The sequence below is a fragment of the Pseudopodoces humilis genome, chromosome 1 (assembly GCF_049639895.1).
Source record: "Pseudopodoces humilis isolate 2021_Gansu_Grassland_sample_001 chromosome 1, ASM4963989v1, whole genome shotgun sequence".
In the NCBI taxonomy this organism is placed as follows: Eukaryota; Metazoa; Chordata; class Aves; order Passeriformes; family Paridae; genus Pseudopodoces; species Pseudopodoces humilis.
In genome coordinates, this window is record NC_142200.1 from 136,266,248 (window position 1) to 136,283,210 (window position 16,963).

Here is a 16,963-nt window from a genome sequence, read left to right on the forward strand (position 1 = left end):
CTATCATGAAATTTTGTAAATAATAAATGGTTTTGATATTTACTTGCTTTCTTCAAAAGAAATTATTAACCCATAATAGATAATATGATTATAGATACAGATAATAGATAATAAAATATACAGGCTTAAGTTTCAATAGCACCTGTCCAATCCCAATTAAACCATTCCTAGTCAATACAAAGCTTTCATTTTTGAACTGATGATTTCAGTTCAGAAGGCTAGGAACAGAAGATAAAAAATTTACTCTAGAGTCAACCCTTTCAACTGAAACCTAAAGGCATTATAGGAATAAAATTAATAAAAATATGAACAGTATTATTAAAAATATTATTCTAAATGTGTTTCCCAATTTCTAGCAAAATTAAAATATATGAATAGCAATACATAAACATTACAATCAAGTTACAGTGCATTTCAGTTTCCCAAGAGAAAGTATAATTAAGTAAAATGAAAATTATACAGTTTTTGGCTCACAAATATCTCTATGAATACAGCACGTATTTGAAGGGTGTTTTATTGATTTATTTAATTTGGGTTTTGGAGGGAACATGAGTGAATGCTACCAGAAAATGAAATATTTTTTTTAATCTGCATGGCAATGTTAAAGATGGGTGTTTTTTACTGTTTAGACCAATGGCTGAAATTTATTTTGCCAGAATAAAAGTGTATTTTCTTTATTGTATTAAGTAAATCCTGGATAGATAAATATGCATGTCTGTGATAACAAGTCTATGGCTGAATAACAGGAGAAAAAAATTGCTGTTTGTGGGCAGTTCTGTCATTCTTCTGTATAATACTCCAGTTTTTATTATGAGTATATATAATCTTAATGACAATTACAATGTACTTGACAAAATTAAGACCAAACATACCAAGTCAATATATTTTTTTTAAATACTGAACAGACAAAATAGCATAATGTGATAGCCCAAAAAAGTATGTGAAATTATTGTTATACCAGACTTTTAAAACTAAAATTCACTAGTAGAACAAAAAAGCTCCTAGGAAAAAAAAATTGCTTAACTGGAATCCCAATCCAAAGTTATATTGCCATTTTTATAAAACAAGAAATCCAAAACAAATAGTAAAGTATGAAACAGAATTCTTTGTTTAAAGGTTTGTGACTTTTTTACTTTCTGTTGAACTTTACTCAAATCACAGAGAAAATGTAATTTTCTGCTAGAAAATAACATCTAAATAAATTTTGATAAAGCTTAATGAAGACTGAGTATTGCAGTATAAAATACACAATATGCTTCAGCAAGGCAAATTTTCTATGCTAGTGAATCTCTAAACACTCTGCGTTTTGTCATGGCTTAAATACTAGTTCAAATTTTTCATCTTAGTTTATAAAACATACAAGCTGCAACTTGTTAAGACATGAGTTATGGACAAGTATAACTGAGTTATGGAATAATTCCCTGACCCACTTCCTGAATCTCCTGGTGTTCTTTAGATCCAGCCTGGCAGTACGTAAACCATATAGATTTATACAAATAAGGCCAGTGGAAAATCACAGGCATCACAACATTTCAAAACATTCAAACTGGACTACAACAATGCACAGAAGCTGCACTGTTTTAGTTGCAGATTAATACCTTGACCCTGACCCAACACAGTGGCAGAAGTGACATATATGTCATGACCCAGATACAGTGAGTTTAAATTGTCATATTTTATGAAATTGAAAATAAATGAGTTTCCAAACAAAAGAATGTCTCTTATTTTCTTCATGAACCAGGAGGTTTTGTTAGGCAGGCATTGATTCCCTCTTAAAAACTCTTCCAAGACATGTATCCATTCTGTTAGCTTTCCTTTTTTGATTCATAGAAATCAGATTCTATTATAGAGGAGGTAAGAGTCTAATGGCTCATGTGCAAACATATGAACTTTTACTTCCTTGGACTGGCAATAATAAAATATTTTCCTAGTAACTTCTTAAACCTCAGACTTGGAAAGAAGTGAAATGGTGACCCCAAAACCACAGAAAACTTGGCCAAGATAATATATAATATCTTAACCGTGCAAGTTTATCTTCTACTCCGTTGTGAAATTTTCAGTTTAGGAGTGTATTTCTTCCCCAGATGTATCCTTACAATTTTGTAAGGACACTTCATTAGAGGAAAATAAAGCATGTATGTGTTTTAAAAGAATATGTAGGAATTAGAAGCAAATAGGATTGAATGGGAAAGGGAAAAGGGTCCAGGATTAAATTTAAAAAAGAAAAAACCCTACACAAACAGCACTACTGTTAACAGTAATTTAACATTGTAAACCCTGAATGGAAACTTGGAGATGAGACATTTGCTGACTACAACACAGATGGGCTACTGACCTTGTGTGATGGTGTCAGGCCTGCCTAAGCAATTCTGACTTTGCCTAGTATTGGCTCACAAAGAGGATAAAAGCCTTAATGGTATTACAGTCATTTCAATTTTATGTATCCAACTAATTTAGGAAACCAGTGGATGTGAATCTGAGGAGAAAAGTTAATGAGTTTAGACTAGGAAGGACCGTTGCCTCTGCACACTGCTGGAGAGGCTGTGTACTGTTGAAGCTTTATAAGCACTGAACAGACAGAAGAGGCAGTGTCATTTGAAACTAGCCAAAAAAATTTTTGCAAGGAAAACAAAATTATAGCAATAGTTTATGAAAAACTAAAAGACAGGTGTTCTCTGGAGGAATAAAACAAACTTAGAAACAGCGCTTACTGAGAGCATAGGAAAAACAAATACAGGTGAAGACATGGCTGAAGCACAGGCGTGCTTCACGAGTAAGTGTGTAGAGTGAGCTGTGATTAAATTGAGCCTAGATCAACATGGAACACTTAAAAACAATGCACAATGTTGCTCTCACTACTTAAAAATCTTGCTGCCTTTCAGACACAATCACATTCTAATTATTTGGTAAACATAACAATTTGATTATCTACTTCATGAATATAAAATCTGAAGTCATATTGAGACAACTGTGGCAATTTACTACTATTTTAGAGGTATTACAGTTATGGTGTCAAAACCATAGGTCATTAATTTCATTACCTGCTTTCATCATAGAATACAACGCTGCAGAAAGAGGATAATCACACAAGTTATTTTGCATTCTTTTCCTCAGTCCTTTATTTTTCACATACTTCTTTCCCCCTTTTTAATGAATTTCATCTACTTTTTTTTTCTTTGTTTCTAGATTGTCTTTCAGCTTATCAGATATGAAACTCTAAGGAATGTGTGACCCTGTGAACATTAATTAAAACTTCACTACACAGAAATCAATCAGAGTTGGTATTGGTGTTAATGGTCAAAATTCAACCAGTTGTTATGAATTTTATTTGCCTCTTGGGATGAAGAACGATTGTATGGTATTTTGAAGAGGCAGCTCTTCCAATGCTTCAAAGTTGCCAATTGTAATAATAATTTGAGAGCTCACCATTTGCCAAATACTTCCTACCTAGTAAAGTTATCATAAAAGTATTTCTTTTTCATGATCAGCACTATCTTGGTTGTTAGAAAATACTTATCTTAACTATAAATTGAATTTTTCACATATTTTTATTTCCTTTTTTTCCAGTAATCACACTCTTTACTGAATTTTAAAAAAAATCTTGGCTAATACTGGAAGACAGGAGCAAGAGAGGTTCATGAACAGTAGAAAAGAGAGTGATATGAAGACTAACAGGTTTGCCAAGGTTGATGGGTGAGCCAAACACACCAGGAAACACTAGCAGGTGGCACACGATTATGTCACATATATCTGGTATCTTCTGAAAAACAACAGTCTTAGCCAAACTAAAGCTAAAAAAGCTAAAAGCTTATTTTTCGTCTTTACATTTCCATCCAAATGAAAACCTCCTTCAGATTACCCCAACATAATACTTTCATAAGGAAGGGAAAAGATCTGTTGTTAGACATTCTGCTAACAAGGTGAGTTGGTCAAAGTGGTCAGTCCTGAAGAAGGGCCTCATACAAAGTTACTACATGTACAATAATATTTTACATCATTTACATATGTTTATTATGTATTTACTAGCTAAAACATAATCTCATGCAAATCTTGCCAATACAATATTATAAAGAAAAAAACATTTCACTCTCATCCACAGATTGTAGAAAAAAGCTTTGATGTGCAAAATGTGTCCTACACAGATTAGGGACTTTTACTCCTGCTATTAGATCCTAACATTTGCATCTATCATATATATAGGGGTAGATCTTAAGACAACGAGAACATCCATAAACAACAGAGATTTTAGACTTTTCACTTTAAACAATTAGTATTTGAAGACCCATTTTATTCATTAGGGTGGGATGTTCATGTCTTTATCTGAGGTTCTGCACATTAGAACAAAATATAATTACTTTGCTGCTAATCCAAAAATGTAATTGATTTCTTAATACATGGCTCATTAAACTCATTTAAATTTTTATAATGAACACTAGTGTAATCTTAATAATATGTCATGTTTCCAACTATTTCCAGTAACTTACAAAAGCTATACTTTTCCATTATGCAGTTCAGCAATCTGTCTGTCCTCTATTGCACATAAACTTTGAGAAAAATCTACAAGACACATCAATGCCTTCACAAGTGTCATAAATTTAAAACTGGTTCTTACAAAATAGTTGCTGTATACATCAGCGGCTAAACCACACAATTCTCATTTGCACATGGGCAGTTGGGAGCTTCTGCTCAAGGCCACACTCAGGGAACATCCTCCTGGCTCCTGTGCAGGGCCATAGCCTTTCTCCAGCTCCTGGGCCTGGCACAGGGCACAAGCAGCTGAGGAGAGACAGCAGATTTGTCCATCATTCCAAAGTAAAAAAGAAACACAATGCTGTTCTGGGAACAAGGTCTTTTGCACTGGAGTAATTCCAAACAGATATGAAATTAAAGGATCTATTACATGAAGTGTGAGATTTGACTGGTTTCACTACATTTCCTGAAATACAGCCAAAAGTAGAATGACTTTCCACATAAGAAACTGAAAGATGAATTCTGTAACTGGCATGGTCTTGCAGAACTCTATTCATCCTCATCCTGGCATAGGTGTACATCTAAATCATGCCCTTACAGGGAACCAAAGTCAAACAGCACAAGGGCTTAAGGCATTAAATATTTTTTCTAGATATTGTCGTTATTCCTGGCACAGTCACCAGCACAATTCACCTATCAACATCTCAGTTTTATCATAAAACTGGCAATAGTCAGTGCTCAACTGTGGGCAACACAAAGACCGCTCTCAACATTTTTTTCTTCTTCTTCTTTTTTTTTTTTTTTCAGTGAACAGCCCCAGATCTACCACAAAGAAGATTCTGCATTTCTACAAGATGTTCCCTGTTTCTAGCAAAAGGATAATTGAAAAAGATGACCCCTTCATCCTACTCCTAAAATTCTTCAGATGTAAGATGTAGTCCTTCCTCTAGAAATCCAGTTCTTCAGAAGTACCAATTTAATAAATAATATCAAATCTGAAGCAGGCTGGGTGAATCTCACTGTTACAAACATCAACAGAGCACCTCATTCTCGTTTTATCTACTCTGGCTCCAAAGGATGCCTAACACAAGGCCATCACCAAGCTCACTGATCTATTTTGCTGCCCATTGTTAAGTTGATGGGGAAGCATGGCAGGAACACACATGCTCCATCTCCTGCTTCACAGCTCTGGAAAGCTTGAAGGTAGGACAAGGAGCCAGACCACAGAAGCAGCTGCTTCCCAGCGGAACAATTCCAACATGGATACTCTTTCCCAGAAAGGAAAGGGAGTGGAGAAGGGCAAAAAGTCAGAAGGGAATTTCCCCAGCACTGGAATTTTCTCTCCATGAAGAGGAACACCAGTACAGACACTACAGGCACAACTCACAGGATCTCACAAGTTTGTTTTATACAAATAGCAACTGTCTTTTTAACATTTAATGACAGCATTATATAAAAACTGTGTTTTTCAGGTTTTATGGGAGTTTATTGTTAGCAAATAGATTTTTTATAAAGTCTTGCTTTATTGCAATTCACATTAACTTAAGCAAACATTCAAAAAATCATTTCATCTACAAATTACTGCATTTTCTTTGTATCTCAATCATCTATTATTTAAGGCATTTTATTATTTTTTTCAGACGGGCATACAACACAAGCCCTTTGAAATTTGTGCTTCTACATAAATATGCTTGTAGATACTTAAATAACACAGTCATAAATTTATTTTCTCTGACGTTGCATGTGTCATGAACACTTGCCTACATGAACAACAAGAATGCCAAAAAATCTCCCAAGTCTGGCCAGAAGTGCAGTATTTATACTTGAATTAAAATGAATTCCATGTGCAAGCTAAAGTAGCACTCCATCAATAAAACATTTCAACCACTGTCTGTGGTATGGCACTGAGGCATCTCTTTTCGGCTTTATCTGACACTAGGGAGTTCTTGTTTTATGCAGCTAAGAATGAACACAGAACTATTTTAAGTACATCTTCAAATACTTAGTTTAATTTACATCTAACTTAAAGAACTTTGGAAGACTCAGGTGTGCATGAATACATAAAGAAGTATATATTTGAATTTTCACAACAAAACTTTTATTGACTTTTATATTATAAACTTCTTGCTGTCCTGTCATTTCCTAGTTCTAAACCGTTATGTAATTTTGTTTGTTGACAGCTGAAACAAAATTTTTAAAATAGAGAGGCATGAAATATATACTTTCCTATTTGTCATCCTCACTCTTCTTTCAGAATGGTTTTATACAAATGTAGATATGAATTTCAATACTGATTTAAGTTCAGTACTAAAATCTAAGCACAACTATATGAAGGATCTAGAGAGGAAAGGGAGTTTGAGAACTAAGTAACCAGGAGGGTGGTACATAAATTGGCCAATTAAAAGATTAGTGGGAATTCATCAATGTAATGATAAAAATCAGTAATGAATTTCAAGTATCTTCTCCAGGAGGGACTTGTGTCTTTACTAAAAAGTAACATGGTTACTTCTCTGAGCTCTCAGAAAAGTACAGAGTTCCTTCATAACACAGACAGAAGCAAGCTATTAGCAAACTGAAAGGTTTGAAAATAACCTCTTGAACTGTAATTACATGCAAGTAGGAAGAATTCTAAAATGCAAAATGTGTACATGCTGTGTTCAGCATTAGGAATAGCTGAGCAAGTTACATGCTCAAAGTTACATTTACAAAGGGTTATTTTACCACAGCCAAAATGACAAAAATATAGAGGTCCAACCTAGAAAAGACAAATGTAGACAGGATTATATTATCCATATTTGTCTGTGTCTCTTTGCCAGGTCCTCTAGCAAGGCCCCACAGACATTAACTGAAAACAAGCAGTGTGAGTACTCTGAATACATTTTAAAATACTAAGTTACTCCTCTACAATAGTTAAAAGGACTGTGAGGAGCCAAAACGTCATTTCCTCCACTCAAGTATTTAATTGTAGAATCATAGAATCATAAGGGTTGGAAAAGATCTTCAGGATCATCAAGTCCAGCCTTAGACTGAGTACCACCATGTCAACTAAACCACAGTACCAATAGCCACATCCAGCCATTTCTTAACCACTTACAAGGACGGTGATTTCACCATTCCCCTGGGCAGCCTATTCCAATGCTTAACCACTCTTTCAGTGAAAAATTCTTCCTGATGTCCAGCCTGAACCTCCCTTGGCACATCTTGAGGCCATGTCTTCTTGTCCCATCTCTGGTTGCCTGAGAGAAGAGGCTGACCCCCACCTGGCTACTACCTACTTTCAAGCAATTGGAAGGAGTGACAAGATCAGTCCTGAGCCTCCTTTTCTCCAGGCTAAACAAGCCCAGCTCCCTCAGCTGCTCCTCATATGACTCGTTCCTTCACTGCACCAAGAGCCAGCACCATCATTTTATCTGTCGGATGTGTATACTCTGTAGTTGCACTCAAAAAAATAAATAAGCCAGCGCTTTTATTAGCAACTTAATAGAACATAAATTCCAGTACAAACTTGTAAAGGAACTTCTCCTGAGGGAAAAACATAATTAGAGCTTTCCAGAATAGTAAAGAGTTGTTGGGTTTTTGAACTGTTTCAGACATATTCAGAATTCTAACTATCTATATTTATAGGTTCCAAAAGATTTTCAACAAGTCTGCGTAAAAACGTTTTTCTGGTTCGTTTTAGAAGATGCCTGTTTATCATACATTTTCTTGTCCACTAAAGCATCTATCCAGACACAAGACCATGTTAGAATTATTTCAGACATGCATTAATCACAGTTGATGAAAGACTTCAGGCAACTATTCAGTTTTAATAAAAACTCTTGAAAGTTATTATCCACATAAAGAAATCTCTCGGAAAGTTTCATACAAAAAGCAAAACAGAAACCAAATAATTAATAAAGAGGTTATGCCATCTTACATTTTAAATAACACTGAACAGATGGTTTAATCTAAAGGGCTATATAAGCCAAAAATAGCAGATTAAAGAGAAAGTGCATGATAGGAAAGTCCACAGTTCCAGGATTTGAAAATACTACTCTACAGGGTTATACTGAAGTATAATGAAAGCGGATAGGATAAGGAGCTGGTCTGGTCTCCTCAAATGTAACTTTTATATTTTTTATACAATTTATCAGTGCTTACTTACTTTTACATATTTTGCAAGCTTCTGAATTCCCCAGTATTCTGCTGACAAATCAGTGTTTCCTTCCTGACGACGTAGAGGCTGTTCATCTTCATCAGTCTCTGAGGAACTTTCACCAACATCTTCAGGGCTGCTTGATGCTTTACTAAAAAGAAAAAAACAGAATCACCAATTTCAAATAGTTATAAACTCTAATATGGACAAGCATATTTCAAACAGGTATGACAATACTGCCTAGTAACTACAAAAATACAACTGACATTATCAAATGGTAAGTATAGTGATAATTACTGTAGATAAGGAAAATAAAAAGTAAAAAACTGAGAGAGGAAAAAGAAAGTCATGCATACCATTTTGAAGCTTCTTGAATTTTAACCGTTTTAGATTTGCCACTGGCTTTCTTTTTTGTAGTCAGAGATACAGTACTACTTTTCCCTTCTTCTTCAGAGTCTTTTTTTGGAGACTTGTCACTACTGGATTTGGGTTTATTTAAAAAAAAAAAAGAACACAGAAATTATTTCTTCCAGAATAGTCTTCAACATACTGCGATTCAGAGAACTCCTTATTGTCCAAGCATTAACAGTTTTGGATGGATGAAAAGTCCAATGAATGTCTCTGGTTGCTTTTTGCACTCACATAAAGAAATTAATTTACTATCTTCTGGCAAAGAAGAGTGCTTAGCTATGTGGTGTATGAAGACATCTCTCCTTTGTTCTGAACTGATCTCACTGGCTCATTTTCATTTGATGCCCTTTATTTTTGTCCTATAAAAGTCCTAGACAGTGACTATCTGTTCCCTATTTACCATCCCCAGATATGAGTTTCTGTATCCTTCTTCTTCTCCTCTAGTCATCTTATTTCCAGGCAGTTTTGGTCTGCCTAGCTCTTCCACACACTTAATGTTCCACAGGTTTGATCATACTGAATACAATATGTATTACTTTCCTTGTATTACAAAAAAAACTTCTAGTTCCAGCTGGCCACAATCTCTGGTGCTTTTTTTGTCCCTAAATGACAATGTTGTGAAAACAAAATGTCTTTTTGAGCCTGAGCTGGTCACTCAACCACAGTCACAAGAAAAAAAAGAGAGTATTACTTATGATTGCAGTCAGTTTCACTACATGAAGACTTTAACAGTAACTGTGGAAAAAGGTTAGCTCTTTCTCTGGAAAGCCAATTTCTTTTAGGCTGATAAGCACAGGTCACATCTAAAATTTCTTAAAATGTTTCTTGCAACTTGTTAAATTGGTATACTTGAGAAAAATACTATTTTTTGTAGGATGACATTGAAAGGCTTCTGCAGATAATCTTCCTCCATTAACACAAAATCAGGAAACATGAAATCAAAACAGAGTTCTGATTTCAGAAGACAAATTCAACAATATCCAATATATGTATACTCTATTTTGTGTGTTCAAACTTTGACATAACCTCATCAGTGAATATCATTGCTAAGCAGAGCTAGAGAAGTAGCTGATATACTATGAAATCATTACAAAGTGGCAGTAATAAATATAATTCTGATTTTCCATCTTGATTTCCATTCTGATTTTCCCTCTTTTACCTCTGTCAGAAAGTGTGGCTTAGACCAGGTTTTCTAATCAGACTTTTTTTAAAAGGGATTTTACGCTAAAGATATGATGGTATTACAGTCCTGGAGGACCAGTACTGCAGATGATTGCAAGTTCTTTCCCTGCCTTACTGTGGAAATGATATAACAATATCAAAGTTGTTGCATGACAGAAAAAACCTGAGAACTCTCTTTGGCGGTCCAAATTATCTCCTTAGAAATTAATATGTAGTGAGCTTTGCAATATTCCTCCTAACTTAAGACAATGGAAACCTGTAACATGCAGCCCTATCATTAGCACATTTTAGAGAGGTCTATAGGCAAATTAAGTTTTAAAGATAACTACTTATCTCTGGGAAGCAGAAAGTTCACTGTTCTTCCACTTCATACATGGTTTTAACCTCTGGCCAGGGGATCCCAGTGAAGAACTTTTCCCTCTCCCACATACAGTCATTCTTCTAAATTCATGAAAGCTCTGCGACTGCCCAAAAATCTCAGCACCTTCCACATGCTGATAATTCTCGTGTGCTGGTTCTTTAAAAAAACTATATTCCTAATTAAAGGAGACATGGTTTGTCACTCATATTGCTATATGAATAATGACTATTAAAACAGTAAGTTATAAGCACAATTCTAGGACTCTGTGCTTAAAAATTGTATGCATTGAATGTAGAATTAGATTCTAAGCACAAAATTATATTGTCTTTAAAAGAACAAAACATTAATTTGGAAAGTAGCAGTTATCATGTGCAAATTTTTAAGTAAATCAAGCTGATAAATTTGGAACGTCTGGAACATTCTTGAATATTTGGTGTTCTTGGATTTCTACTATGTCAAATATCTGTGACACAAGCACTTTTATAGAACATAGGTCCAAACAAGTTTTAAGATTTAGAATTGCAAAGTCAGCCATTCTGTTTTCAATGGATCGTTTGCACAAAAAATATTTCCCTGCATAAAGGATTTACAAAAAATTCCCACAAAAAAGTAATGAACATAAAACTGAAAATAGGCTATCATAAACTGCTAGACTTCAGTTCCAAGTAATTTCATTTGATATAGTTTAGAATTAATATAAACACATTCCATTTAATTTTTTTCATCTTCTGTCTCTCAGGACAAAACACTGTTGAACAAGTCACATACAAGAATGGAGCTGAGTGGCACCTACCAATCCTTCAGCTGCCAGTGTCTAGTACCATGGCTGATCAATAATATACAGAACAGAAAGGACTGTTGTCAACTCTTATTCTCTATTGGAACACATTCAATTTTTACAGGAAAGTCAACATACGATCATTACTTATTATTATTATTATTGTTATTGCAGCTGCCAGTACCAGATAGGTGAAGACATGCCTTTGTGTGCCTGATTCAAGGCAGTTTTAAGGAGACTGTCACGGCAGGGTCTGTTTTTGACTGGACCCTGATGAGAATCGGCTGTTGAAGCCTTGCCAGCTCAAGTGTCTAATTTCAAACTAACTCATGCTAATGCTCTCATTCTGAAAATGTACTCTAGACAAGACAATTTAGCACATGATAAACTAGATAAATCACAGGGGAATTGGTGCTGTAGCTTGTTCAGTTAAGCATACTTTAAAAAGTATGTTTGCTACAGCACTATATGCCAACACAGCAATTCTGAACTTTAGCTTAAAGAAGGCCAGGCAGATATTATAAAAGTTAATTAGTTTTGCAATATATGTGTACGTAATGAACTTCTTTATGCTCTCCTCTCCTCAGAAAATAAATCAGAATTATTTTGATTCATATTTTACTTAATTTAGGCAAACTTGGAAATACAGCTATTCTCTGCATTTCATAGTTCTAGAGCAGAGAAGATTTTCCTTCAGCTACAAATGCTCTGCAGCTCTACAGTATTAACTTGTTTAAATTCTATTTTAGGAATCAGAATGTACTAAACCAGCTCTTCTGCAAGGCAAGATGATAGAAATTCCTAAACCATTAAAAAGGTATAATGTATACTCTTCTGCATAAACTTATTTACACAGCCAGGGAATAATGAGTGTATGATTTACATTAAAATTAAAGGAGAACAGCATAAATTCTTTATTTATTTGCTCTAAATATTTGCACTATTTGCTCTTATTTAGTAAGTGCAACTTATTAAGTGTAGCTTAAAAAGTTACAATATGTTCATAAGGGCAGAAAACTAGTAAAGAAAGGCGTGTTATTATCAACAGTAACATTATTCTATATTAACATTTAGGATTAGATCTGAAAAAAATGGTAAAATGTTACCATGTTTTACCTTACATGATCATCAAATGAAGCCAAATCACTGCAAATAAATTAAACCAATGTCTAAAAACATTCATATGTTGTCCTATTTATGAAGTGTAAACCAATACATAGGTATAACATTAAAAAAATACTTGCCTATGAGCTAGATAAAAATTTTGGAACTTTCAAACAGAACAAGTCACAAATCTAATTCTAATACTGTTAATGTAAGCTACTATATTTATGTGTACAACTTGGAATGCTCTGTTCTTTCAAAACTCTCAAATATCTGTATCTCAAAAAAATAAATATCAGCCCTACATCCCAGAAAATCAGAATTAGAGGATAAGGAAATGTTGCTCTTAATTACCTCCTTCTTGAAATAATTAAAATTGTATAAAAAAGCCCACAATTAAACTCTTGACAGATTTTGGCCTGCAAGGAATTTTACCACCAAGTTATCTGTTAAAACCACACTAGAAATCTAAAATAAAAATAGTTTTATCGGGAACAATGAAACAACTAAAATTGTATTGGTACTGTGTGATTCTAGCTAGTTTAGAGCTCTAAATAAAAGCCAAAACACTGGCATTTTACAGTGTCTGAAGCAAGACAAAGTGTGTAAGCTGGAAACTTAACTCTCAGCTCTGATATTTAAATCAGGCAGTTCTCATAAAAAAGCTGGGCAATTATTTATGTTTGGGTTACAAAGAATGAAAATAAAAATTCAAGTGGTTTTCATCACAGAAAAATATTGAAATAAAAAGCTGACCTTTTCCATACAGATATCACATTTTCCTGCTGTAACATTTCCACTGCTCCATAAAGAACAAGACCAGAAGACAGACAAAACATTTCATGAAAAATTAGAAGCTGACCTCACGTGTTGGATCAAGCCCCACCAAAAAGTATGATGAACAAGACATGAAATGGTGTACTACTTGCTATTTACAAAATAAACACATTTTTTAGAAATGGAAATAAATAATAACTTAAAAAAGCACTCCAGTCTTTAAAATTCTTCATTTAATTACAGATTTATCTTGATAAAGAACATAAACATTCAGTCAGGTTTATAATGTTTACCAATGAACATTTGCACAAAGAAATACACCAAATATCAATAAATACATACCTGTTTAGTCATATTTTCTACAAATCTAGGTGATCTCTCCCTTAAAAATGTGACTATGTCTTTATACAGATTACTTTTTCTTTCATAGTCAATATCTTTACCCTTTAGCTGACCCTTAAAAATAGAATACAAATAATAAATAATAGAATAAAAATAATTAACAGTTATGCCTTATATATGCCTATATACCTAAAAACAGGTAATTTAATCTGCATTATAAAATAGTGTAAAAGAGCACCAAGTTCTTATTGTAATGAATTAGATAAAGACGTCTCTTGCTCAGCAGAGTTCACCAATCTTCAAAAATGCTTTGTGAAGACACATGGTTCATCTCCATGGACCCCAACAGATGATCAAGATCTTACACAGGATTTTTTCAGGCAATAACCCATCAGTTAATTGTACCCTGTGTAGTTCCACTGAAAAGAATTTATGGCTTATGGCAAACAATCAAGTAAATGTGAGCTTCCCATGCAGTATGGCAGATGTCTAAAAGGCACCAAAAATAACGTGACCTGGCTGCCTGAGCTTTATGAGCTTCATCTATTAAAAATGTGCCACGTCAAAATTTCCCTGGATTTTTCAACTGTTAGGAAATTAATTTGTGGAGTTTTGCCTGATGGACACCAGTCTGTCTTCACAATGAATGTAAGAGCTCTGGTCACCACTTAATACATGTAAAGGTCTAAAGAAAACCCATCAGAGTAGCCAAAATGAAAAGAAGGAGAAATGAGAGAAGTAATTTTAAAAAGTTTCTGCTAAAAGAAGAAGATACTTCTTATAATTCATAAAAAGACCAAAAAAAGCTCTACCAGCCCCACATAAAATACTGCACCTAAGATCAGAGGCACTAGGGAGGCATTGAGTCCCACAGTACATTTAAATAGGAACAGTGTGAAGAACTGTTATTTAAAGACTAATCAAACACTGCTAGCAAAAGTGCAGAATACACTCCCAGTATAAGACTTACAGAAAAAGCACTTAAAATATATGGGAAAAGTAGCACACATTTATTACTGTGGCTTTTCCTTCTGTACCAAAATACTAGCTCTGCAGATCTTACAGCCCCAATACAACTACCCCAAACATGACTGAGTTTTGATTCTGGCACATAAAAATATTTATTACTCAATGGTATCCTTTATTATTACTTACTCCATTTAAAAACACTCCTGCTGTGCTGCAAGTGATATACAAAGGATCAGTGTCATGTGGTTTGATGACTAAATAACAAATTTCTCCATGCACTTGTCTCCAGGGAGGAGCTCGGCATCCATTAGAGAACATGTAATCTGCAATCAATTAGCATTATTGTTTGTATCCAGTTTAAAAATATTTTAATAGTTATGCTTGATGATTAATATTTCACGTATTCAAATCAAATTTCAAAAACTAATACTTTGTCCTTAAGAATTCATACTGTCAAGTATTTATCATCTAAAACTCCGTGACCCATGGCCCAATACAATCAAGAACTATAACTGTGCTTAGCACTTTTCAGGATTAGGGACTCATTCTCTTCCCCTGCTTCCATTGAAAATATTAATATAATTGGGAGATAATATCTGTATGTAAAGGCTGAGGAACACCATTGTATATTGTAAAATAATTTTTATTTTACATTATAACTTTAAGGTAGAAATTAACACTTCAAATGCATTATTGAAATTAATTCAGAAAATTTCACAAAGAATTCAAGTACTTTAATAAAGGTCTATGTAAATGTGAGATAAGATCAGATTTCTACCTGATGTATATTCCAGTGATTCCAGTACAGTATCTTCTCCTTGCCCAGAGAAATTCTTGAGAAGATTCACTTCATCATTTACAGCAGCTGGATTTAGTCTTACATCTCTGCAATTAATAGAAAATGGTCCAATATGTATTCATCCAAAAGGATGTACTCAGTGAATTGGAGAGAATATTACACAATTTTTTTTCCTTTACTTTGTCTTAAAAAAAGCAACAAAAATACAAAAACGGGTTATCTTCCATCTTCTTAATTTTATCCATAGGTTAGGGAATTTTTAGATCCATACCTTTTGCAAAGTCCTTGTAACTATGAAACAGACTCAGTGTAATACTTAATACAGTTCCCTGAAGAAGTAAACAGTTCCTTGAGAATATTTAACTGTGACTTTGTTGTTTGTACAAATTACTTCAGTTTGCTAACAAAATGCAAAACATATGCAATAAAGCCCCCACACTTGTGGGCACACACTTGCATATCCACACCTATAGAAAAAACTTCAGAAAAAAATGTTTTTTCATTAATTCAGTGAACAGTGGAAGTTATTTCAATAAATTTCTTTGGCACGCCACAAACACATGTTGGGAGTTGAAACCAATCTGATTTAACAATAAAACAAAAAAATGCATTGGCTGAGATGCTTAGCTTCTATTTGAAATGCACTTACTGTGAAATCTGTTTCAAAGAACTATTAAGCAGTTGCAAATCCAGCTGATGAAGAAGAAGAATTATTTTCATTTTCAACTCTGTTTCAAGATCAGATTCTTTTTTCACTTCGTCAAATAAATGCAAGATGGATTTGTCTTCTCCTTCAACAGTCCCATATTCAGGGCCAAGAATTTTCACTATAGGATCTCGGTTAGCTGTAAACATGAAACAGAATCATGACATGTGCTGCTTTGTTTAAAATGATCAGGTGAAAAGACAAACTCTTTTTATTTCAATTTTTTTATTTCAATTGCAAATTATTTTGAGGCTATTAATTTACAATAAAAAGTTTATAATGTGCATAGCTATTCATAAAACATTACTGTATGATGTATTTTTTCATATCACTCTTCTGTAACATAAATGTACTGCTAAGACTATGAAAACATTAAGAACAACAAGATTTTTTTCTTAACAAACGTTGCTTTTCAAAGCAAAGATTAATATTCATTCAACCAAGGGGTGAATATTAAATAGTTCCCTTTATCAACAGTCCCCTTATCCAAAAATGCCTGGCTGAATTCCAAAGCAGGAAATCAATGGGCTTAACTCACGGAAAATTGATCATTTTGGAAATACGATTTAGTGTTAATAACATCTTTAAGCTTTTCTAGGAGCGTTCCCAATGGCCCCATAACATCCTCAGCTATGCCAGCTGTTCTTCTTGGTAAACAGTGACATAATTGCATATCAATGTGTTTTACAAAACCATTTTGCTCTGTCACTGGAAGTGAAGTCCCATGCATCTGTGAATGGCTCTGCATGATACACTGTCCATATTATTCTTCCCTAATATTCACGGTTGATCAGTGACAGAGCCCATGGTTAGATGGCTCTGAAACTTGATCCAATATGAGCATTTATATTTCATTAAGGCAGATGCAATTCATACTAATATTATCAAAGAATACCACTGATTTCTTCTACCTCCAGGTAGGAGAAGGA

At 34.0% G+C, this 16,963-nt stretch overlaps 1 protein-coding gene across 1 annotated transcript in view; it reads right to left on the minus strand.

The window, feature by feature from the left end:
* The window catches only part of ODAD2 (outer dynein arm docking complex subunit 2), a 71,567-nt gene that overhangs the window by 51,881 nt on the left and 2,723 nt on the right, over positions 1 to 16,963 (minus strand). Inside the window, exons 4-10 of the mRNA XM_088061731.1 lie at positions 15,978 to 16,173; positions 15,308 to 15,414; positions 14,716 to 14,852; positions 13,561 to 13,674; positions 10,535 to 10,734; positions 8,962 to 9,084; positions 8,615 to 8,756 (exon numbers count right to left, since the gene is read on the minus strand). Of these exons, the coding sequence (XP_087917857.1) occupies positions 8,615 to 8,756; positions 8,962 to 9,084; positions 10,535 to 10,734; positions 13,561 to 13,674; positions 14,716 to 14,852; positions 15,308 to 15,414; positions 15,978 to 16,173 (1,019 nt within the window). The remainder of the gene's footprint in view (positions 1 to 8,614; positions 8,757 to 8,961; positions 9,085 to 10,534; positions 10,735 to 13,560; positions 13,675 to 14,715; positions 14,853 to 15,307; positions 15,415 to 15,977; positions 16,174 to 16,963) is intronic.